The sequence below is a fragment of the Tenrec ecaudatus genome, chromosome 5 (assembly GCF_050624435.1).
Source record: "Tenrec ecaudatus isolate mTenEca1 chromosome 5, mTenEca1.hap1, whole genome shotgun sequence".
Taxonomy (NCBI): domain Eukaryota; kingdom Metazoa; phylum Chordata; class Mammalia; order Afrosoricida; family Tenrecidae; genus Tenrec; species Tenrec ecaudatus.
In genome coordinates, this window is record NC_134534.1 from 115252154 (window position 1) to 115279041 (window position 26888).

General features: G+C 35.6%; 1 protein-coding gene across 6 annotated transcripts in view; it reads right to left on the bottom strand.

Annotated features, from left to right (window-relative positions):
• Positions 1–26888, bottom strand: part of AGTPBP1 (ATP/GTP binding carboxypeptidase 1) — a 214653-nt gene that overhangs the window by 136968 nt on the left and 50797 nt on the right. For all 6 annotated transcript variants that reach the window (XM_075549853.1, XM_075549854.1, XM_075549852.1 and 3 more), the window contains exons 9-12: positions 22039–22076; positions 16635–16843; positions 15087–15264; positions 8862–8959 (exon numbers count right to left, since the gene is read on the bottom strand). In XM_075549853.1, the coding sequence (XP_075405968.1) occupies positions 8862–8959; positions 15087–15264; positions 16635–16843; positions 22039–22076 (523 nt within the window). The remainder of the gene's footprint in view (positions 1–8861; positions 8960–15086; positions 15265–16634; positions 16844–22038; positions 22077–26888) is intronic.

Genomic DNA, 26888 nt, shown 5'->3' on the forward strand with positions numbered 1-26888 from the left:
TTGTGGGTCCAAACAAGACAAAACCCTGACAACTTCAATCTTTTGCCCATTTATCATGGTGTCATCCATTGATCCAGTTGTGAGGATTTGGGTCTTCTTTACATTGAGTTGTAATCCATACTGAAAGCTGTTATCATTAATCTTCAGCATGTACCTCAAGTTCTCCTCATTTTCAGCATGCAAGGTTGTGTGTCATCTGTGTATCACAGGTTATTAATAAGCCTTCCTCCAATCCTGATGCCAAATTCTTCCTTATATGATCCAGCTTACAGATTGAGTAAGTATAGAGTGATGACATAATCCTGATGTACACCTTTCCTGATTTTAAACCATGTAGTATTCCCTTGCTCTGTTCATGCAACTGCCTCTTGATCCAGGTATAAATTCAGCATGAGTGCAATCAAGTGTTCTGGAATTCTCATTCTTCTCAAGATTATCCATTGTCTAATGCCTTGGCATAGTCAATAAAACATAGGTAAGCATCATTCTAGTAGTCTCTGCTTTGAGCCAAGGTCCACCTGAAACCAGCAATTTCCTGACTCTGGGCTGAAATTCTGAAAGCTCCATGTCACTATATTGCTTCAACTGTTATTGGATCGTTTTCAGCAAAAAGTTACTTGTTTGTGATATCAATTACATAGTTCTATTATTTGAGCATTCTGCTTGTTCACTTTTCTTGGTAATGGGTACAAATATGGAACTTTTCCAGTCAGTTGGCCAAGTAGCTGTCTTCCAAATTTCCTGGTAGACGAGTGAGTATTCCAGAGCTTCATCTGCTTGTTCAAACACTGCAACTGGTATTCCACCAAGCCCTGAAGCCTTCTTCCTGGCTAATGCTTTCTGCGCAGCTTGAACTTCTTCCTCCAGCACCATTGGTTCTTGCTCATATGCCGCCTCCTGCAGTGGTACAATGTCAACTAGTTCTTTTTGGTAGTCACTCACGTATTGTCTCCAACTTCTTTTGATGCTTTCTGTATCATTTAATATTCTGCCCAAAGAAATCTTCCAATATTGAACTTAAGATTTAGGCTTTTTTTTCTTCAGTTCTTTCAGTTTAGGATATGCTGAGCATGTTCTTCCGTTTTTTTTATTTTATAACTCTAGGTCTTAGTACATTTCATCACAATATTTTACTTGTCTTCTGAAGCTGCCCTTTCAAAGTTTCTATTCAGCTCTCAGACCTCATGATTTCTTCCATGTGCTGTAGTTACTCTGGACCAAGACTAGAAAATTACATATAAGAAGCAGGCTAAAACGCATTCCTTTAAGAAAAAAGCAGTCATGTGACCCCTCTCTACATTATTAACACTCTCTAGAGTCTCTATTAAAGACTAAAACTTAGACACTACTCATGACTGCCAACCTCTGATCCTAACCACAAGGAACTTCCAACGAGTTAGAGCTATAATCAGTCCTTTCTCCCGAGACCTCTGACAACAGGTAAACACCTAAATTCTAAAGGCTAGGTAGGACTTAAACCATTCAACTAAAATTGTAATTGTCACTTCTGATTCTCAAATGCTTAAAGTGTATGTCTTCAAGTCGTAGCCTGTGACTTTTGCCATGATCACTTATAATACATTAAATGAGTTTATGTAAGAATTGCATCCATTCACTACATCTTTCCATCAGTACTGCTGAGGAAGTAATCCAAGAAGCTGAACTCTATGAAGAATGGAGCATCAACAAGAGTGTTCATTCACATATGAAGATAAACGTGCTTACTGAAAGTAAAGAGGACTTGAAACATGCTTGTTCTGATGAAGATCTAACACTACAACCTTCAATATGCAGTCTATCTCAACAAAAAGAAAACAAAAATTCTCACAACTGACCCAAAAAGCAACATCGTAATAAAGAGAGAAAAGACGGAAGTTTTCGTAGACTTCACTTTACTTGGATTCACAACCAAAATCCACCACAGAAAGAGCAGTCAAGAAATTAAATGAATAATGTATCGCTCTGGGAAAATTTGCTGCACATGCCTTCTTTAAATTGTTGGAGAAAGATGTCACTATGAGATCAAGGTATACCTGACCCAACCATGATATTTTCCACCATTTCATATGCATGTGAAAGCCAGACAAGGAACAATGAAGACTGAAGATTTGATGCACTCAAATAAAGGTACTGACAAGGAATACTAAAAGTGGGATGACTGCCAAAAGAACAAACAAATCTGTCTTGGAAGAAGTATAGCCAAAATGTCCCTTGGGAGCAAGGATTGCAATACTTCACTTCCTGTACTTTGGACCAGTCCCTGGCAAAGGAGATCATGTTTGGTAAAGTAGAGGGTGGGTGGAAATTAAGTTGTTGTTGTTAGGTGTCACTGACTCGGTTCCAACCTTATGTACAGTATATCAAAATACTGTCCAGGTCCTGCACCAACCTCACAACTGTTCCTATGTTTGAGCCCACTGTTGCAACCACTGTGTCAATCCATTTCATTGAAGGCTTTCCTTCCACTTTTCTGCTAACCCTCTACTTTACCAAGCATAATGTCCTTCTTCTCCAAGAACTGGTTTCTCCTGACAACATGCTCAAAGAATGTAAAACAAAGTCTTGCCACCTTTGCCTCTCAGGAGCACTCTTGCACTACTTCTTCCTAGATTGATTTGTTTGTCCTTTAGGGAGTCCAAGGTGCTTTCAATATTCTTCACCAGCACTAAAATTCAAATGCATTAATTCTTCTTCAGTCTTCCTTATTCAACGTCCAACTTTCACACGCATAGAGGTGACTGAAAATACCATAGCTTGGGTCAAGTGCACCTTACCCTCAAATAATCTCCCTCTATTTGGGGCTCTAAAGAGGTCTTGTGCAGCATATATTCCCAAGGCAATAAATTATTTGATCCCTGACTGCTGCTTCCAGGAGCATTGACTATGAAAGAAAACAAAGGATTTGAAAAAGACGACTCTCAAAAAGATGGACTGACACAATGGCTGTAAGAATGGGCTCAAACATGACAATAATTGTGAAGCTGGCACAAGACTTAAGCAGTGTTGTGTTCTGTTTTACATAGGGGTCTCTATGAGTCAAACCAACTGAAGAGCACCTAACAATAACATCGCATTGGTAAAAAGAAGTGGACATTCATACCAGACTTTTTCAGAATCCATATTCCACTATTTGTAAAGTTAGGCTGAAAACTATTCTGTGCCTCAGTTTTCTCATTTATAAAGCAGGGTTAAAATTACATACCCTGTAAAATTGCTCTAAGGATTACCTGATTGCCATGAAGTAGGTAAAACAGTATTGCCTCTACAGCTGAGTTCACTATTGCTACTGGTTCACAAGCAGTGTCATTCCAAACAAAATGTACTAAAATACTTCTCTGTCATCAGTAGACAGCCGCAGACAGTTCTCACAGGTATACACTGTTTCGTCGGGGTGCTTTTCAACAGAAAAAAAATTATTTTTGTGCCATAAAATAATTATGAAGCCAGGGCTAATAACAAAACTCAAGTGAACACATTCCCAAACGACTAAAGCTTTGCAATAAGTTTGCAAGAATGTTACCCTACCCCAAAAATCCAACAATGCTTAGACCAATCAAGCATTTTCAAAGATAGGGAAGACCTCCATTTGAGCAAAGAAAGGGAAGATCATACACCTTGACCAATGAGGAAACTGTGGCTGAAGTTCTGAACTGGTAGAAGAACACAGAACTATTACTGATGTGATGGCTATTGACATTGGGATCCACACGACTAGCAAATTTTGATTTTAAGTTTCTTTGACTCTGAAAGCTAGCATCTCAATAGATGTAAAAAAGATAACATGAAAATCAGCTAGGTCAAAGCACTGTGCTTTCCATCTGTCTTTCAAGCAAGACCAAGGCTAATGAGGAGGATTTTATGGAATGAACCATAACCAGACATGAGTCTTAGATGCACCAATATAATCCAGCAGTGATCAAGAGCCAACAAAAGCAGTGGCTTCTGAGGGGACCTGCTGGACCAGTTTATATCAAGGCATAGAGGTCAGAGCTCAGTAGCTTATGGCAACTATTTTTAGGGAGTCCAAATAAGTCACCTTGAAACATTTTCTCAAAAAACACAAAGCAATCCTCGGGCTTATGAGGAAAGTTTACAGAAAACCAGAAACTGCACTGATTAGAAGAGGTCAGGAAAGTGGACTAAGAAATTATTTTCCATCACAACAATGTACCTACTCATTCTTCAGGCTTAGCAAGGGTTGTCCTGGAGAGAATTCGTTCCCCAGGAGAAATTCATTGGGAAACCTTACCCCATTCACTCTATAGTCATGACCTTGCCCCTCAGTCTTCTTTTGGTTCCTCAAACTGAGAAAACATTGAAAAGAAATGCAATTTTAATCTCCCAAGGATGCCAAAAATTCTGTTTTTATAGAATTATTTGGGGAAGAATTAGCGATAAGGAAGCACCACTTACAGAAATATACAGCTGCCGTGGAAGATGTTTTGAGAAAGAAACTTTTGCACTGTGATATTTTTCACTTAATAAAGGTTCTAATATTATAGCAATACTTTTTTAGTTACTCTCATATATATATATAAAGTGCTTGGGCTAGCATAGGTGAGTTTTCAATAAATACCAGCTATCGCCCCTCCCCTTATTTTCAATATAACTACTGCACTGAGGAGGAGAAAAAGGTGGGAGAAATGTGAAAAATCAGATACTTCAGTCAACAATGTAAGCCAGTGACAGCATTTTTCAAAGATGTTAGTGTTGTAAAAGACAAAGAAATCTGTGAAAATGTTCCAGGGAGCAAAGAGGCAAGATTAATTAGATGCAATACCCGACACTAGATCATATATTAGAAGGGGGGGGGGGGGAAATCTTAGAAAGGACATGTCAACTGACAAAACTGGAGAATGGATGGTAGATAAAAGTGTTATATCAACTATAGATTTATGAAGGTGATAATTACCGTATATACCCAAGTATAAGCCAGCACATTTTAATGCAATTTTTGTGGTAACATTAGGTGCCTTGGCTGATATTCAGGTCAGCTTATACTTGAGTATGTACAGTATGTAATGGTTACATAAGAGACTATCATTATACTTAGAAACTATAACCCCAAATTTAAAGGTCCATGATACATGATACATGCAACTTACGTACAAATGGTCATCTACACACTCACAAGTTTCAAGAAGTAAAATCAGAACCAGTGCTATAGTTGACAGTTCCAGTTGAACTGTATTTCCCCACCGAGTTCTATCATTGCATACAGTCATCAAAATAACATAATTCTAATGAAAACCCTGAGCCATGAAGAATGAAATAGTCATGCCCACTGTTGTTCCAACTCACAGCAACACTATAGAGGGCTTCCAATACTATCAATCTTAATGTGAACAGATAGCCTCATCTTTCTCCCAAAGAGCATCTGTTGCGTTTGAACCACCAACTTTTGAGTTAGCAACCTAATGTTTATCTCACAGTGCTACCAGAGTTCCTTAAGTAAATTTTATTCAACATAAGTAGTTTTTGATAGATGCAAAAGTATATAGCACTTATCAGAAAGTTTCTCTTAAGAAACAATTTTGCACTTACACTCAAAATCTCAAAAGCTTATTACCCCAAACACATATAAAGAATCCAAATAGCCAACCAAAACCAAACTCACTGCATTGAGTTGAATCCAACTCACGGTGGCCCTAGCTGGTTTCTTCTACAGCTTCTGGAGGCCAGGACACAGGCCATCATTTGGTCCAGTCAGGCTAATCTGTCTACTTGGCAATTTTACCATAGCCTGCCCTGATGATCAAACTTGGCAATAATGGAAATGCTTACATATCTTCTACTAAAAAGTCGCTTCCAGTATCTTGAATTCTATCTTCCAAACCAAACTCCAAACTCACTGCCATGGAGTTGATTCTGACTTGCCCCTATGGGCTTCTGAGACTCTACCCCTTTACTGGAGTAGCAAACCTCATCTTTCTTCCATGGACACGCTGAGGATTTTAAACTGCTGACCTTGTGGTTAGAAACCCAACATGTAGCCCACTATGCCAGCAGTCAAGTGTCTTCTGATTTTGATGTAGTACCCTGAGACAAAAAAGCCCCAACAGTGAGTAAAATTGTCCCACTTCTCACCAAAAAGAAAATATATACATATACAACCAAACAAACAAAAACAGCAATAACCCAAGCAGATGGCAAATTAAAGAGACTGGAAATCATTTTTCTAAATGCTAAAGTGGTCTTTTCTATCACTGAAAAGCAAAATATAACACAATAGTCAACTTCCTGATGTAACAGCTTCTTTTACCTAACATCTAGTGTAATATGACAATTATATTATCTTTTTCTCAAATCAATTAATACACTCATCCATCTTCTTGTCCAATTAACTGAACCCTATGACTTACTATGTCAACAATAGTCTCACAAAAATCATTTCTGTACTATTTTTGTATCCTCAAAAGATGCTGGGTGATATTATGTTTTGGAATAAGTTGCTACAATAGATTCTCACTTGGAATGCTTTCAAAATCTAAGTCAGAAAAATCTGATTAAATCTGTCTGGTAAGAGAAAAGTAAGTTAATGTTCAGGTCCTTTCCGAACGAGTAATTTCAAAGCAACATTACTTGTCCATCCTTGTTAGATTTTTTGAAGTCATCTGCAACAAAAAGATGTGGATGCAAATCAAAATGTTAGGGGGTCCAAACCTACTCTCCAGTTCTGTAGGAGGGACCTGGTGATCTGATCCAATAAAGATTACAACCTAGGAAAGACCCTTTGGGCTTTTTCTGCCCCTCCATTTTACCAAGCATGACAGCCTTCTCCAGGGACTGGCCTTTATTTTTTTTTTACTCATATTATTGCGAGCTCATACAGCTCTTATAACAATACATACATACATCGTGTCAAGCACATTTGTACATATGTTACCATCATCATTTTCAAAACATTTTCTTTCTACTTGAGCCCATGGTATGAGATCATTTCCTCCCTCCCTCATGAACCCTTGATAATTTATAAATTATTGTTATTTTCGTGTCTTATAATGACCGATGTCTCCCTTCACCCACTTTTCTGTTGTCTGTCCCCCTGGGAAGGAGTTATATGTAGATCATTGGGATTGGTTCCTTCTTTCTCTCCTGACCTTCCCTTTACCCTCCTGGTGTTGCTACTCTCATTATTGGTCCCGAGGGGTTTATCTGTCCTCGATTCCCAGTGCTGTGAGCTCTTATTTGTACCCATGCACATGCTCTGGTCTAGCTGGACTTGTAAGGTAGAATTGGGGTCATAATAGTGGTGAGAGGAAGCATTAAGAAACTAGAGCAGTGGTTCTCAGCCTGGGATTTGCAACCCCTTTGGGGGTTCTTTCACAGAGGTCACCTAAGACCATAGGAAAACATAGGTTCTGACGAGGTTAGGAACCAAGACACTGCTCCTCTGTCTCCAGATGGTTCCACTCACTGGCAGATAGACCCACATACGAGTACCCAATGTGAAGACTGTTACCCGCGCTACACAATGCTTCAAGATAAAATTTCATTTATTTGTAATTAAAAATATTTCACAAATATAATTACATAGTTTTTATGATTAATCACTATGCTTTCATTATGTTCAATTTGTAACAATGAAAATACATCCTGCATATCAGGTATTTATATTATAATTCATAACTATCAAAATTACAGTTATGAAGTAGCAATAAGAATAATTTTATGGTTGGGGTCACCACATGAGGAACTGTATTAAAAGGTCAGAGCATTAGGAAGGTTGAGAACCACTGAACTAGAAGAAAGTTGTTTTTTGGAGTTTTTTAAATCATTTTATTGGGGGCTCGTACAGATCTTATCACAATCCATGCATACATCATTTGTGTCGAGCAACAATTGTACATTTTTTTCCATCATCATTTTGAAAACATTTTCTTTCTACTTGACCCCTCGGTAAAAGCCCACCTCCCCCCACCCACCTGCTCTATCCTCCTGAACCCTTGATAATTTATAAATTATTATTTTTCATGTCTTACACCGATTGATGTCTCCCTTCACCCACTTTTCTGTTGTCCATCCCCCTGTGAAGAGGTTATATGTACACACTGTGACTGTTTCCCCCTTTCTGCCCCCATCTTCCCCTAACCCTCCTGGTATCACTACTCTCATTACTGGTCCTGAGGGATTTATCAGTCCTGGATTCCCTGTGTTGGGATCTCTTATCTGTATCCAGGTACATGCTCTGGTCTAGCCGGATTTGTAAGGTAGAATTGGGGTCATGATAGTGGGGGAAAGGAAGCATTAAAAAACGAGAGGAAAGTTGTATGTTTCATCAGTGCTATACTCACCCTGACTGGCTCATCTCCTCCCTGTAACCCTTTTGTGAGGGGATGTCCAATTGTCTACAGATGGACTTTGGGTCTCCACTCCACCTTTCCCCCTCATTCACATTGATAGGATTTTTGTTGTGAGTCTTTGATGGATGATACCTGATCCCATCAACACCTCATGATCATGCAGGCTAGTGTGCTTCTTCCATGTGGGCTTTGTTGCTTCTCAGCTAGATGGGCGCTTGTTTACCTTCAAGTCTTGAAAACCCCAAATGCAATATTTTTTTTATAGCTGGGCACCATCAGCTTTTGTCACCACACTGGCTTATGCACCCATTTGTCTTCAGTGATCATGTGGGGAAGGTGAGCATCACAGAATGATAGGTTATTAGAACAAAGTGCTCTTGTGTTGAGGGAGTACTTGAGTAGAGGCCCAATTTCCAACTGCTACCTAAATACTTAACATACAAATATATGCACACAGATCTATTGGGACTGGTCTCTTCTGACAAAATGCCCAAAGGATGCAAGATGAAGCCTTGCTATAGCTTAATGAAGCCAGTGATAACATAACTGTATACCAACCTTGAAATTTTGATCTAAGTCATCTTCATTTTCAGTTTCATTTTCAGCTTCTAAATCTACATCATCGTTGTCATCACTTTCATCTACTACATCATCCACTGTAATAAAAAATGAGTTTTAAGAAGTCCAAAAGTAAGCATTCTACAACATGCACACTCAAAAGTACCAAGTTATATATATGAAGTATTTTCAATCACAAAAATAAGTAAATAAGGTTTCTTACAGGAACAATGACAATCAAAATTAATGCAGGTGTTGAGGAAACTATAAGTGAAAGTCCTTTTAAGTTGGAATTCACTGCCATTGAGTCGATTCCAACTCACAGTGACACTATAAGACAAGGGAGAACTGCACCGGTGAGTTTTTGAGATTGTAAATATCTACGGGAGTAAGTATTTCTCCCTAAAATAGGGAGTAAGTCTTTGTCCCTAAAAGTTGGAAAGCAGTACAAAATTCAATTGATGTTTATTGATGTTCTTGGTTTCTTAAAAATAAGTCTGGATCCATGCTATAACATAGATCAACCTTGAAAGTCTTAGAAACTCATCGAGGGAGATCAATCACTAAAGGACGAAGCTTGTATGATCTCACTTAACATAAAACAACAAAAAACAGACGAGTGTATAGAAATCTGGGGCAGGGGTGAAGGAGGAAGAAGATGCCATTGTTTGGAATCAGTAAGTTCTTGTTTATGGTGATGGGAAATTACACAACGATTATGACTGATTGTTGCCCAATATGACTTAAGTAATTAATATCACTAAATTGTACACCCACAAATGGTGAATAGCAAATGTTATATATATATATTTACAACAAAATTAATGTCCGATGGTGCATCTGCCAGAACGAAACATCCTGTTTCATGTTAATGTTAAATTTCAATAACTCACTGCACCCTTGTAAAATTTATCTCCTATTCATTTGTTTCAGTGACTATCCTGTCTTATAACACTGTACAATATGCTATGAATATTTATTTGCTATATAAATTTTAAAGATATATAGCTCCCGCCTTCCAGAGTTCCTAAGATTAATAGTAAAAAGGGGTGAATAAGTAATCGTGACACAGAAGATAAACACTAACTCAAGCATATATTTCAAAACTTTATTACTCTTGAATATAAACCTTAGATGAACAAAATTCGCTTGTTTCCCTGTGGTTTAGAACACACACACACACACACACACACACACTGCCAGGAAGTGTTTCCCAAAGTTGGTGATATGGGCCCTTGGGGAGGCAGAGAGAATACTGAAATGATCAAAGGGGGACTGCAAAGACAGATGTCTACATTTTATCCTGGATTAAGAGCTATAATACAAATGTATCTAATTACTGGGGGGCACTGGGTAATTTTTCTTTCTTTCTTTTTTTTCCCTGAAAAGAGGCAGTAGGCCAAATAAATTTGGGGACCCATGCTTCAAATTGATCCCCAAACTTTATTTCTCCTTAAGTCAGCAGTTTCCAGTTGAGATTCAGCTGCTTTCTAAAATACTCTGAAATCAAATGAACACTACCTGAGAATTCACTCTATGGGCCTCTAAATGACACGGACAATTTCAAACCATTTATGGGAATGAACTTTGCAACCTACTCCTACAAGGTTAGTTCTAATAAAGAAAGGTTTTCTTCAAATTTATACTGTGTTCCATTTTGAGTCTAACCTTCAGATTTTATTTTTAATTCACTAACATCCCTTACTAAAATTTTATATAATGTAGCTCTTCAAACTCTGAATCAAGCTTGATCAAGGTTCCTTCACTTTGCTAGAGTTCACTATTACCAAAACAAGTTATATATTTTAACTGCTTTCGTCATTGCGGATATCCTTCATTTATATTGCCTGTTTTGTAATCCAACCATTACATTGTTAATGTGATTTTTTAAAGTTTAGTCTTGGTTTTTTTAAATTGTTACTGATACACCAGAAATGGAATGACTAAATGTAAACTGCTGGGGGCCCAGGGTTGATCAGTAATGATCACAACATAGAACAAACAGTTAAGATCTAAGGAAAGTGTAGAGCTATAGATAATATGAGTGAGTGAGTATGGCTATTAGGAAGAGAAAATAATATTGCCAAGATAAGAAAGTGAGAAGTAATCTTCGGAAAATGGACATTAATATGAGTAAGATGTATAAGCTTGAGTAAGAACAATCAATTAAAATGAGAAAATGGCCCCATAGGTTCATCTATCATATACTTAAAAATGGAAAAACATATAACACAATCTCAAGAAAAAGAATATCTGGAAAATGTGGTAGCAATTGTACAATTCTACTTGATGTGATTGAACTATGGAATGATATATGTATTAAATCCCACTTAATAAATTTTTAAAATAATAACATTGTATTACTAAAAAAAGAGTACGCAACAATTTGGAAACAAATGATGAGAGTTGCACGATGAACACAATTAATGCCACGAAACTACAGAAAGCTAAAATGCTGATGTGGAAAAAATTCTATCATTTCACTGGGGCTCTTATAGCTCGTATAACATTCCATACAGCAATTGTATCAAGCACATTTATATATGACATTGCAAATATTTTGTGATCTGTATTTTTACCACAGTAAAAAATTAAGCTTGGTGGTAAGTAAATAAATAAATAGAGAAAATAAAGAGTTTAGAATAGACCCACATATCTCACAGTAGGTAAGTGCTATAGATTTTCAAGAGAGGAATAGCTTAGTTAGATTTGACTTTTCAAAATATCCCTCTGACAGGTATGAGAGAAAGAATATGGATGAAGAGAGACCAATTAATAGCAGAAAAGACAACAGTTGTCTCGATCAACATGGCAGAAATGGGGATGAAGACAGTATTTATTAGGGAAAGTTCAGAAAGTAAAGTTAAAGATAAGGAAAGAATGGCCGGGGGTAGGGACTGGAGAGAAGAGCAGAGAGCACTTGGAGACTTCTCATATAAGTAATAATTTTTTCAAATGCAAGAGAGGATTTTTTAAATGATTTTTTATTTTTATTTCTAGTGGAACTTGTAACAAAGATTAACTGTCCTAGTATCTGCTCTACTCTCCTTCCATTTAGAAACAGACTCCCTGATTTTTAGCTAGACACTATGGATTCCAACCTTCGCTGTAGTCGTGGTAACCCAATAACTGATTTTTAGCCAAGGTAAGACGAAGTTATACATGTAAATTTACGTAAGCTTTCTTTAGAAAACCATCCTGTCCAAATTCTTTCATTACCATTACCCACATGCACATGAGGAAGCCAACAAAAACATAAAGAAAAACAAAATAAATAAGAACCCATTTCCTGGGATGACCTAGAGCAGCAGTTCTCAACCTATGGGTCACAACCCCTTTGAGGGTCGAAAGACCCTTTCACAGGGGTCCCCTAAGACCATCAGAACACGCGTATTTCCGATGGTCTCAGGAATCAAGACACCACTCCTCTGTCTCCAGTCTGATCCACCCACATGCAGATAGGCCCACATATGAGTAACCGGCATGAAGACTGTCACTCATGCTATGCCATGCTTCTAGACAAAATTTCATTTGTTTGCAATTAGAAATGGATATTTCACAATATGTAATTATACTTTTTGTGATTAATCACTATGCTTTAATTATGTTGAATGAAAATACATCCTGCATATCAGATATTTACATTATGATTCATAACAGTATCAAAATTATAGTTATGAAGTAGCAATGAAAACAATGTTATGGTTAGGGGTCACCACAACATGAGGCACTGTATTAAAGGGTCGTGGCATTCGGAAGGTTGAGAACCACTGCCCTAGAGGGATGGAAGCCTACTGTTCAGGACCACCTACCTGCCTACCACATGGACTGACAAGTGAGGAATGAAGAAATCTATATCTTGAGGTAATGTAACAAAATAAAGGAGAGCATGGGCTATGAAGGCAGAATGCCCAAGTTCAAAGCCATACTTTAGAAATTTGGCCAAATTATTAAAGCTCTCTGTGTCTCGGTTTCTGTGTACTAACTAAGCACACTATGGGGTAATTGAAGAAAGGGATCCAATGAATTGGTGAAAAAAATTCAGGATCTTTTCATTTCATCTCCATGAAGATTTTAAAGGCCCCTCATATGTGAAATGCCAGGCTAATAATATATGATATGAAAATGTCTGCTATTGCTGTTTCTGAGTCACCGTGCTGCCTCGTTCTAATAGTAGTTCAATTTATTCAGCTTAACTCAATTACCAAATGTCCTCACATTCTCTTTGGAAAGATAGCCAATGTGGACAGGAGAAATTAAGTGCTCGTATTGTATATGGTAACCTGCGTTATCCACAAATGTCCTAAAGGCAGCCATCAGTCATGGGTGGGGGGACACGGGCAATAAGAAAGGGACAGAAATCAGAATATTCTATTGCAAACAAGATGGCTGCCTCAATGGGGAGAGGACACAATGCAATTCAGCATCAATTCAGAGAGAGTGTGGGTGCTGTATTTTTACTGAAACTCTCAAATATTTTTCTTCATAATGGTATTTTCCATTAGATTTACAATCCAGATACGGAATGTCATAATGTCACATTAAGAGTATCTGAGACCTTTTTTTCCATTCTAATGAACTATCTTCTACCATTACTAAAAATGAATATTATCATAGCTTAATCATAAAAATTAAACTCAGGGTTCATGAGGGAGGGAGGGAGGGAGGGAGGGAGTGAGAGGAAGGAAAAAAGTAAAAAGGTGATACCAAGGGCTCAAGTAGAAAGAAAATGTTTTGAGAATGATGATGGCAACAAATGTACAAATGTGCTTGATACATGGATGTATGTATGGATTGTGACGAGTTGTATGAGCCCCCAATAAAATGATTTAAAAAATTAAACTCAGGAATAAAAATCGATTCTTATTGTTCGTTTCAGAAGACTCTTAGTTTATTTATTTATAATTCATTTATCATTTAATTACCCTAAGAATTTTGAGAAAATACTTGTCAACGAGATTAGTTAAATTATACTCTATCTGTATGCTATAACCATTAAAGGAATGCCAGCACTTCAAAGAGTTACTTTCAACATCAAGGAGTTCTGAAAGGAAGAAAATGGTGACAGTGATTTTGGTAGCGATTGTACAACACTGCTTGATATAACTGATATATGGAACAGCAGGATGTCTGAATTAGCTCCTAATAAAGTGGTTTAGAAAAAAAAATAAGATGGGGGGAGTTACTTTCCTTTTTATTTTCTAACTGATTTGTATTACAACATCTACATACTTATAGAAAAGCTGCTACACTTTATTCACTTTCCTTAGAACTAATTCTTCATGGAAGTTTTATTTCCTTTCAGTCATGTTTTACAATTGGTTCTCTATTTTCAAGACTGACATTATTATTTAATAAATATTTTTAAAATATGATTGTAACAGTGCAACATGGTATATTGATAAATTTATGAACATGCTATTGATAAATGTACATTAAGGATAATAAAACTGATTATAATTATGCAAAAGGTATTTTAAATCACATTTTAACACATTACTTTTACATATAAAGATACTCCTCTTATTTTTCTAAAAGAGATCAGTTAGCAAGAAGGAAAACTACAATATAGAAATTCTATTTAACAACTTAGGTTATTTTTTCTTTTCTATCTTGCTATTCAATCAACTAAATTACACTATTGCTCACAATAACAAAGTTTGAACTGTTACTTCCTTCTACTATATGTCTACAATGTATTGTATGGAAAAATGTCAAAGAATTTACCCATAAAATTTTCCTATTTTCATTGTGATAAGAGTTGTATGAACCCCCAGTAAAATGATTTTAAAAAGAAAAAAATTTTTCCTATTTTCATTCAGGTACATTGTATCCAACTATTTCTTAGTATTAAATCATAACACCCTTGGTAATCAGTTTTCTGGGGTTTTTTTAACTTAAGAAATTAAAGTTCATTTAAAAGTCATAAATGTGAAACAAATACAATTTCCTAAGCATTGAATGTTTATATTCCTGTGCTTTCGAAAGTTATATTAAAACTAGCACAGTACGCAGTTACAGAATTTTTTTCACAGCTCACATTTCCATGTATGTCACACATCCCAAGTTGCTAACTATACTTTATTATACTTAAATACAAACTAGAATAAAACACGAGGTTTCTCATGTTCATTAAAGCCATCTTTGACTGAGGAGCAGAACACAAATCAACAGCATCGTGCAATGTAAAAGTAATGGAAGGCAGCAGTCGCCACGCAGGCCTACCTTCAGGGGGCAAACTGTAGAGCTGGGCCACAGGACCAGTCACAGGAATGACTGGCAACTGGAATTGGAATGAACTTTTAATTGTTGGGAGTGGCAGGCGATTTTTAGGGAAACACTTCCTCATGATCAGACTAGAAGTGTTGACAAGGGGATCAAGGGTCCTGACTGCCAAGCATTCCTGTGTTTAAAAAAAGAAAAGAAGAAGAAACTTCATGTTGAAAACTTAGCACTATTCTTCCTTGAATATCTTAACTAAGGAGAACTTAGCACCATAGTTGGTGCTAAAAGTCATTGAAAGTACTAAGTAATAACTATAAATGACATGGTGAGACTTAGCAAGCCTGCGCATAAAGATTAAAAAGCAAAATTTAAAAAGAAAAAAAGTGTTAATAAAACAGTGAGAAATCAAGAAAGGTATAAGAAATAAAAAGAACAGAGGTGATGTATATTCAGTCTTGTCCTTCTTAGAGCTACATCAGTTATCACTGTCTAATAAGTTGGCTGTTCAACTTATTAAACATTTAACTGAAAACCATGATTTTAAGTTTTAAGAGATTAATTTGCTGTCCTGGACTCTAAATATCAAAAAGGATCAAGATGAATAGTAGATATGGAACTATATCATATGATAATAATATAATTAACAATTAGCACTTAAATGATACTTTAATATGCTGGTAATTTTTAATGCCTATTTTACATCTGACCCTTTAAACAGAGAAGAAATCAAACCTCAGTAATGGTTAAAAACATAAACCCAGTCATCCAGAGTTTCTGGCTCCAAATACTAAACATTCAAATCTGTTGTAAGAATAATAAAAAGAAAAAAACAGCTATTTCCCTGAAAGAGAGAAAATATAAGGTAAACATAAAATGAGCTCAAGTATCTTAATCACTGGCATGAAGAAAAAATATGTTTACATTATGTAATGCAAAAAACAGCGAAGAAAAATAACTGGAATTCTCAACAGAATTTTTCCCTAATAATTACAGCCTTTTATGCAGCAAAAGGACTGCATTGTAGCATCCCCACAGCTGACAGTTTTCTACAGATGCTATTAAGACTTGGTCAAAGATGCTATCAAGGGTGTTTACACTTAAGAGGCCTGGCAGACCCAGTATCCTCAACTATAGGTGTCACTTTTGTACCTTGTCTATATGAAAAGACTATCCAACAGCAAAGCAAGTAGAACACTCAGAGACACATGAACTGCATTATCAGTGGTAGAGATTCCAAAATACCTGCTGAGGGCAACAGTACATCAATGGTCTATCTGTAAAAACATGGCTACATTAGCTCCCTTCATGGCCAGTGGATACACATCTTCCCTTTCCCAGGGTGGGTCAAAGGGAAGAAATCTCCAACTCGGTGTGAGGTTCCATGTGAGAAATGGATTTTGTGTTTCGGATATGTTTAAATGTATTTATACTATTTTTACTTCTCTAAGAGTTTGTAACACCAATTGGCTTTTTTTAGAACCAAATCATATCATTAGTACATAATCACAGTAAGAAGTAAAAAATTTTTTTAAAAAGTAAAAAACTTACTTGTGAAGTGTTATACAGAATTTTCATTCCATTGGCATCAATAAATGCTTTTCTACCCAGCTTGATGTTTGTAACACTTTTCAAACTCTGTAGGATTCCTTTCCGAATGAGCATGTTTCTATGTCGATTATCATGACGATGCCAATCTACATAAATTGTTAAAAGCACCTGGACATATCCTCTGTCTACAGCTCTCCTGGCATTGGTTTCTTTAACCAAAAAAAATTACAAAAGAATATAAAAAAGATGATGAGAAAATATAATAAAACTTAAAATAATCACCTCAAAGTTACAATAAATTGTTATTTCTTTTTCCCAAAATAAATCACTATCACTCGCTACCATGGACACTACTACATCACAGAGTCTGCACCATACAGACTTAAATGTTTTTACTACAATAAATGAGAGTAAGTCAGAACGCATTGTTACAGAATCACAGAAATCCTTATTAAAGAAAAATATAAAGCTACAGCTGCTCAACATGTCCTTTATGGACATCTATAGGTGTCTGGAGACAGTGTCTCAAGGCGGCGTTCCTACCTCTCTAAACTTTCCCCGCAAGAATTCTGGGCTCTTCAATTTCAAAATGGTAATTTTGGTACGCTTGGAGGGCACAAGTGGTCTTCCTTAGAGTTTGGGGATCAAAAAGAAGTTGCTGGGGTTTGCTTTTTGCTTTTTGGTGTTTTATGGTGAATTAAGGGAACGTTTACAGAATAAATCATCTTGCATTCAACAAACCATACACTGTGCTTCATCTACTGCAATGCCCTCAATGTACTATCACTTATTCTGCTTTCCTGTTTCTACTCCTCCTTCTCTCTGAATCCTCTGAACTTTGGCATTGGATCTTAAAAGGCTGATTATTCTATCATAGGGAATGAGTTCAGTCCCAGACCTGAAGGATCACTAAGGATCGTAGACCCAGGGGTCCCACCTACCCAACAGAATGTCTGTCTCTTCTTTTCTGAGTTTGTAACAAAAGAAGTCTGAAGGGGTAAGACTTGGCCTGTAGAGTAGATGGGATAAGGTTTTCAAAAGAAATTCTCACAGGACAGCCATTGCTACCCTATAAGAATGAACAGGTGCATTGCCATGATGTTCTGAGAAAGATGGCTTGGTTTAAATTTCCTGGTCTTTTCCCCATTGATGCAACCTTCAATGTTCTGAAAATAGTAGCTATGACATTCCTAATAAGCCCCTGTTGTCGTCGTGAATCCTTTGACCAAAGTCTCCAAAGATTATTCCTTAGGAGTCCAAAAAACAATCACCATAACCTTCTGAGTTGACTTCTCTGCCCTGGCTTTAACTAATCTAACAGATCTGTTTAGAAGCCACTTTTTTGATTGGACCTGGCTCTCTGTATAGTTTAGTAAATCCAAGACTCATCCCTTATTACAACTCATTCCCCAAAATCAACTTCAAGCTTCTGATTAGTTTTAAAAACTAATGAAAATCAGCTCCCAGTGTTTCTGGCACCCATCGAGTTGATAGCTTGCTAAGGCCAAATGTTAACATAAAATTTAAAAAGCCCAACATGTGAGATCCTATCTTCAGTATCTACTGCATCAGTGATAATTCTACCATCTTCTTCAACCAGTTTCTGGACTTCATCTGCAGTTTATTTGCCAAAGTTGACAGTCTTCCCTGTTTTGGCTCATCTTTGAAGTCTTCCTGAAAACAGTTGATCCAACTAAAAACTGTTGTTTCAGGTAGAGCACCTTTCCCATTAACTTGCTGTTTCAGGTAGAGCATCTTTCCCATTAACTTGCTGCAAAGCTTCAATGATTTAGGAAGATCCACTGGTATTCTGGTAAGACTTGGTATTAGCCCTGACCTCAAAATCTTTTTTACCCCCACTGGCACAAAAAGTACCCTTTCTCTTCTTTATAAGGTACCTTAATGAGATTAAGTCAAATGCATTACTCAGAAAACTTGTCTGTAGTCATCCATTGATCACAAGACATGTCTAAACAAGTGTTGTTTGAGATAAGCCTATACATGAATGAACTAGACCTCTGGTAGCAATACTTTTTGACTTACCCACATATGATGTTCAACAGGGGAAAAATATCACCTTTTCAAGAAATCTTTCTGTATTTTGTTTAGTGGTTTAAATATATGAAAATATACTTAAAGTGAAAATAGTTACACTTTCTTAAAGGTTCATACTAACAAAAGATCCATGGATTTTAAAACCTATCAATAGGTCTACTTTGGTTATACCAAACAGATTTTCTAGCCTTTAACTCACTAGCTGTGAATTTAATTTGTTTAAAGATATTATTTTCATTTTAACTTCTATTACAAATGGTGTGTTTGATTGGAGCTCCTTTGGCTTTTCTTTTAGTCAAAACTAGATGTGTCTTCGCTAAAAATATTTGCTTTAATTATATCATAACAATATAAATAGCTAGGCCAAAACAATACATTTAAAATACTCAAAACATTTTAGCAACAAAATGTAATAATTAGATAAGGATAAGACTGCTTTCCAGACATGAGTATTATTATCTAATGAAACTGCATTACAGGGATTTTTTAAATAAATGGCCAATTTCATTGGAGTAGAAATAGCAGAAATACACCTAGAAATGTGACCTGATTTTATTATTTTTAGAGTCTTGAGATTTAAGAATTTTAGCCAAAACATTTTATTTTGACAAGATGGCAACAAGGGAATAAAGTCATATTAACATACTGAGACACCAGCACCATATTGGTTGGGGTGATTATAAGAAATGCAAGGTTAACGAGTGTGGATTGTCAGACTGTCGGGTTGTTTCCTTACAAAGAAATACAAAATTCTTCATAATCTCATAAAATGACCCCCTAGTTCCTAACATGAACACTAAGATGACACAACAGTAAAGCTCCAGCTTTGAGAATTACTGCCATTTACAAAGGTGTAAGAAGGCCCGCTGCCATCAAGGCAATGCTGACTCATAATAGCCCTAGAAAACAAGAACAGAACTGGCCCCAAAGGACTTAAAGAAAACAGATTGCTACATCTTCCTCCCATGGAGCTACTGGTGGGTTCAAAGCACCTAGTTTTCAGTTAACAACTGAGCAATTTCAGTGCTGTGCCACCAAATCTCATAAATGTGCTTACACTTGAAACATAAATATACTGAAATAATCATACTAATTCCTTCTCAAAAACTATGAACTCATATTAGAGAACCAAGAGACCAGCCAGTGGGGGAAAACTTTAAAACTCTTTAAAACCCCTAATGTGCCTACAATAGCTAGGTGTGCTAAACATAAGTTTCATGTATTTTGAGTACATATAGTTTTTGTTTACATTAACTGCAATACGTAAGCCTTTAGCTTAATAGCTATATGATTTTGTTAAAACGCATAATGTTCACTGTAGCTTCTTTCACAAACTGTGTTTCTACTGGAATTTCTAATGACAAAAATGGTATTTATGAGAAAGATCAAATAAGAAATTGTTTCATATTTCAAATAAAAGTTTAGCCTTTAAAGAAGGGTAACAGAGGGAAAAAAAAGAAGGGTAAAAGAACTACCTGCAATCTGCAACTAAGCACTACTAAGACACATTAGTAAAGGGATTTTTATTTGTATTCAAATTACTGAACTTCCAATTAACCTGTTTCTTGTTCTCTAATTAAAAGACAACTTAAGTTCACCTTTAGGCTACAGCTTCTAATCCAGATTCAAGCAATAGTAAATGAGCTGCGTGTCTTTCTAGATTATGTGTACACATACTCATTAATTCTTGCATCTAATACAGTAATGCAATTTACACATTTAAATTCAGTTACTGTTGCTCAGTCCCTGAAAAAATACCAATCTTTTAAAAAAACTAATGAATAAAATATTCCATAATGCTACTGTAATTTAAAAATATGCAGTGGCTACTAAATGTTACTGTGCATTGTTGCATTTTCTTCCTATTTAAATACATGTGGTGTGGTTGTTATTCGGTACCATAAATTCAGCTCTATCTCATATCAACACCACATACAACAAAACTAAATACTACCTAATTCTGTGATTCTCCTAACTGCATGGCATGCTTGAGTCCACTGCCGCAGACACTGTGCCAACCAATCTCGAGGGTCTTCCTCTTTTCTCCTTTACAAAGCATGAAGTTCTTCTCAAGATCTGACAGCACGCCTAAGACACGTGATGTATAGTCTCACCATCCTCACATCTAAGGAGCAGTTGAAAAATCACTAAGTGTAAACTAAATTTTTTTTCCGGATGGAGTAAACATGCTTACCTACTACTCTTCTTTGATGAATTTAGAATCTCAGAAGACTACTTAAAAATGAAGATCTCACATTTTAGGTGTAAACTGGTTTCTATAAGCTACTTAAAATTTAAAAGTTTTATTATAGTTCTCTTTGATTTATAATTAATGACTTATCAGTGATTCTAATAAATTACATTTTATTAAGAGTTTAGTTTTAATAGTTATTCTATTGCACTCCCGATAAAAAATTAACCTTAATTCTATGTTTTAATTAATAAATCACTTTGGGTGGGGCTCTTACATATATTACAACAATCCATACATCCATTAACCTTAATTCTTAATTCAAACTTAAGGGCATGTTGGTGTCACCCTGAATAGACAGTTTCTTTTCTGAACTGCCTTTCATTATTTTCCCCCGGGGAGAGAGGAAAACATTGAAAGTCATCAACACAGAGTTTTAAGGTTAAATGTTGCTGTGGTCTAATAAAATATTGTGATAAACCAGTCTTCCATGGGAGTGCTTTTGACGTACAGCGACTACTAGTTCTGCTAAGGAGAATTATTATTTAAAAGAGATACTAAGTACCTCAGAGATTTTTAAAATGTAGATGATTACTCTTTAATGAAAGATATCATAACATGGTAATATATATTTATTCCAATAGTTCAATTTTTATAACAAACAGTATTTTATTTCTAAATTAAGTTTGTCTGAAATTTTACAATAACCATACTTTTATGCTATAATTTAAATTTATGATAGAAATCCACTTCTAAAAATATTTCTAAGTGAAAATTGTATTACAGACACACAATGGTTGTTCAAGATATTTCTCAGAGTAAAAGTTCTCAATACTACTTTAGCTAAATGTCAAGAAGATTCTTATATAATACATATTATTTTACTTAACTAACAAGGTTTTATGTTTACATAAGAAGTCAATGTACATGAACTATATTAATTTACTAAATAATGCATAGCTCAATCAATATAATGATATCATGATATATACCAATTCTACTAGATGATCAACTTATCTTTCCACTAAAAAATCATAAATCAGCTTTATAATTAAGAGGTTTGGGAGACAGGCTGAACCTACATATCTAGTTCCTTTAAAATGGTAGATAAAATACTCAGAGAAATAAAGTCTAGTATTTCTAGTTTTAAAAACTTACTTGATTTTAGCAATGCAGCAAGAGTGTCTAAAGCAACCCTGTCAACATGAGAAAATACAAACAACAACAAAACTAGTAAGATTAATCTACAATAGTGAATCCACACATAAGTAATTATTATATTATAAATTTTATCATTGCTATAACACAATTAATTACATGTAGTGTTTCTCAGTACACATCTTTCTCTTCAGTTTAATATCTGATAGGAGACTGAAAAAGCAATACAATACCTGAGTCTTTAAAAGAGGTTAGATAAATATTAACAACTACTGTCTGCATTTGATTTTCATAAATTTAACAAATGAATGACACTATCTTACGAATCTCTAGGTTCTGACCCACAAGGTTTTTTTTTAAAGGCTAGCTTTACCACAAAGTCCATTTATAATTCCAAATTTCTATATATATTTCCATAGGTGTCTAATTTGAAAGTATCTTGGCTTTAGAAGGTAATAATCTTCACACATAAGGTTAAAACAAATATAAAATATTGTAGAAGTTGGAGGTTTGGGAGAAGAAAACCTTAATTATTTTAGCTACAATGCACCAAAAAGGGGGGGGGGGCTAACTAATGTCTCAAGAATTATTACTACCTTTAAAGGACAAGGAAATGGCTCTGTATGTTGAAGACACTTATATTTTCTTTAAAAATAAATGATGAAAAATAATGAAATCAGCTAGCTTTAATCACTTAAAAATAAATGCAGCACTACTGTGAAACACTTGTATTTAAATAGGTTTTTTAAAATGAGTTGCTAAAGAAATGGCACTGAATTTCAATAACTTTAAAACTATACACATATAAACTACAGAACCTCTAACAATGCAAATGGTAGAATTAATTTACATTAAAAAGTATTTGTTTTCAAGTTTAAGCATTTCACTCATCACAAAGCATTTATTGAATGCCTACTAGACACCCACAACAGCAAGTTGTGTTTTCATGGGTAAAAATTTAGAAGACAAACATCTCTTCCACAAACAGCTTTACAGTCTAAATAAGGTGGGAAAACGCATACATAGAAAAAATAGAATGAAGCAATAGAGTAGACTATGCATACATTAAAGGTATAGGAGAGGTAGCAGCTCAAGAAAAAGGGAAAGAGTTTCGAAAATATACGATCCTTTGAAATCCTACTTTCTATCACAGGATAAATGTCCTGGAATTTTAGAAGAGTTTTTTGAAAAAGAATCTTCAAAAATTTGGCTAGAGTTTGTACACAATCAAGCAGCTCTTTTTCGAAATGCTGTAAAACTTATTGAAAGTGAAAAAACTCAGGTTATCGAAATAGCAAATTAAGTTAATAATTTAAAACTTTGGTGTCAAGGGCGGCTAGAAAATAATTTTCTTCCGTTAACTATCCGTAATAGTATAAGCCATCTAGAAGAACAAGAAGCAATAAATCATGCAGATATCATGAATCATGTTAAAAAGTTCTATAGTAACTGCATAGATTATTTAGAAGAGTGGACGGTACATTACAATGATATTGAACATTTTCATTGGGTTACATTAAAAAAAGAACTTAATTGGAATGATGTGCAAAAATCATTCGATCATACTACTCACAATTTCCCATATAGTAATATTTCCGAAAATGATCTTTTTAATGAGGTATCATTATTTTTAAAAATGCATTGATAAGGAAAAGGTTAAATCTTGGGCATCAGGAAAAATCAAAATGGTTAGAAATATTTCATCATTTGAAACAAACCATGTTCCATACAATAATGCCCTAAAAACTGTGGAATACGTGCTGTCCTTACCAGGAACTAATGCTGCGACTGAACGCGTTTTTTCTACGGTAAATAAAGTGTGGACATCAGAAAAATCACAATTAAGTGTTGAGACTTTGAAAGCCATTTTACTTGTGAATATAATGTAACAAATTCTTGTGAAAATTTTCATGACCTTTTAAACGACAGCAATCTACTAAAAAAATTCACTCAAATGAGAAATATGCCAAAGAATAAATAATATATATAATTTTAATGCATTATATATGTAAATTGTACTTATGTTGAAATTTTAAAAATATTACAACACGATTTTGCATGCTATCAAAGTTTTTGTTGCTCCATATAAACTAAATTTTTAATCAAGAAACCCCCCCTCCCCCCGCCCCCCATCCCATCCCCGGTCAATGGTGTCCTGCTTTACCAATGTTAAAATCTGGTCACCTTAATCTAGGCAATGTCCTGAAAGATGGCTAAATCATTAAGCAAAAAATTGATGCAAATATTTATGATTACTGGACCATCTAACCAAATAATTTTAAGTAAAGCAAACCAAGGTATCCAGAACTAATGAAATAATTTTGACCAGAAAAAACACTTATTAATATGTTTATACCTTTGAGTTGTATGCCATGTTAATGATTAGTAAATAAAGCTATTGGAAGTTTAATAGCAAAAGCAACAACACAGGAACCCATCGATAAGTGAGGTTTCAGTTCTGTTTACAGAAAATATGAAGATTATAACCACATGTTAAATAAACCAAGGGTACACTCATCCAAATCCAGAAAATGAGCCTCCTACATGACATTATCATCTCCAAGATCCTTCAACAAATAAAATAGGGGGGAGGGGATTCACAGACAATTACATAGAATATGAGACATATCAATTAAATATAATGCAGAGATATTACTAGGAATCTCATTAAACAATTTTAAATAATTTTTTTAATTAAATTTATTGTTCATTTGAAAGCAAGTCAGTTACACAGTGACATGACAATTCAAACTGGTTCACAAAAAAGGTGAGAAGAGAGCTTTCGGGGTCAGCTCGGCTATAGGACATCACTTTCCACCTGATCAGATACGACAGAGGGACAGACAGTTACAAAGGCACCAGGTGGGCCTTGACAGATTCAATACATTCAAAATTTCAACTCAGAAGTTTCTGTCCAACAGTTTGGAAAATGTACTCTGATGCAGAACAAGTTAAGTTACCCTTTCTTTGTCCGTCTGTTACAATGAAAAGATTGGGGCTGAGTGTGTTTGGCAAGAACATTAAACTTACTAGCCTTTCTCTTGTAACTACTGCTTGTTTTTTAAAAATTAAGCAGAATACAAAACTCTAAAAAAAACTCTCCCCTTTGAGAAATCATTTTGGAAAACGATGGGAGTAAATGGCGTAGCACCATCTCCAGACTCCTCTATTCTCTTTGTCAAGCACAGTGATCAGCGCATTGGGAAGTGGAGGGTCTGCCAAAACAACGCGGACCAGTCTAAAGTTAACAACATTACAAGGAAATCAAGCCTTCCAGTTGTCCAGTGAAGAATGAGGTTCATCCTTTCAGAAGGCAGTATAAGAATTAGTTTAAAAACAAAAAACAGCAAACAGAAAGAACTATATTTGCTATGCTGCAGAAGAAAACAGATGTTTCAAGTAGCTTCTGCCCCCAAAGAATGTCATTATTAGCAGTGTTCTACTTACAGTCTTATGACTATTAAAGAAAATAAATTAAGAAAAAGGTGGGTTTTTTTAAAAAATACATCGAGTTTGAGAATAAAATACCTGATTCACAGCTCTTTTGTAAAACGTTACTGTAAGCAGAGAGAAGTCAAGCATGTAACTTTCTCATTGCTAACAAAAAAATACTGTGTGGAAAATACATGTCTAGGTTCCTTAACATGGAGAGCCCTCAGGATCACATGTTCACAGGAGGCATTGCTGGTGGAAGACAAAGAATGAAGCAGTACCACAGCCCTTAGCCCCGGAGACAAGGCAGCCCTGCCCACCAGAAGACTCAGTGCATCTATGCTGAAGGGCTTCTGATTCCTGGTGACCCCGTGGGGCACAGTAGAAGGTTTCTGAGACAGTACATCTTAAGGGCAGCAGATTGCCTCTTTCTCCCAAGGAGCAGCTGGTGGGATTGAACCACCGACCCTGCTGTTAGCAGCTAAATTCGTAACCTAGTTTGCCACCGGGGCTCCTCTTGAAAGCGCCATGGTGCAGTTTTCTCTCCTGGTCAATATCCGGGAGATGGAGCAGCAGGAACTTGGTGTATGCTAAAGACAAGACTTCCCAGTGTACTACTGATATGTACTTTGAGCTCAGTACCTTCGCACCAATTTTGAAGGCAATGTCATTTATAAAACTAGGCAAATGTATAACATTTTAAAATATTAAAATCCATGATAAATATCTCCCATGCCAAAGTATTCACATATAAGACACTCTGGCCAGCATATAAGTTAGTCTCGCTCTTAAAACACAGAATCTAGATTCTCCAGGCAAAAGTTAAGTAAACAATTCCATACATCGGCTCTCAAATCCGACAGTCAATGAGTTCACAGTCCCATCAATAAAGCCACATCAGTAGTGATAGGTCCCAAGGCTTTCCCAAAGTGAAAACTTGATGTAGAGTGACATTTCACAAAAGTTACCACAGAATAGAGTCTCACACACAACAAAATCACGGTCAGCACTGTAATTAGGATCTCCCAGAAGTAGTAAATACTATGTTCTTAAAAGTAAAAACTTTGTTCACAGGAAAAGGACTAAAGTGCTAAAATTCTTTAAAGATTTAAAAAACAAAGGCAATCTGTCTTTAAGACTTGCCACGATCACTTAGGAGACAAAATTTGGTACGGTTACCTCTAAATTGAGTAATTTAGTATGAATATTTCTATGTTATGTAATGATATAATCCTTTTTTAAGAACAAAAAAATAAAAGTTAAAAAAAAAGTCTTTCCCTCTGTTTTGAAAAGCTCTATTCCGCTGACTGGTATAGTAGGAATGTTCCTTTGATTATGTAATGAAATAAAAGCACAAAACCACAAGAAACGAAGATGAAATGCTAAAAGTTTCTTATTAAACACTACAGCTGAAATTC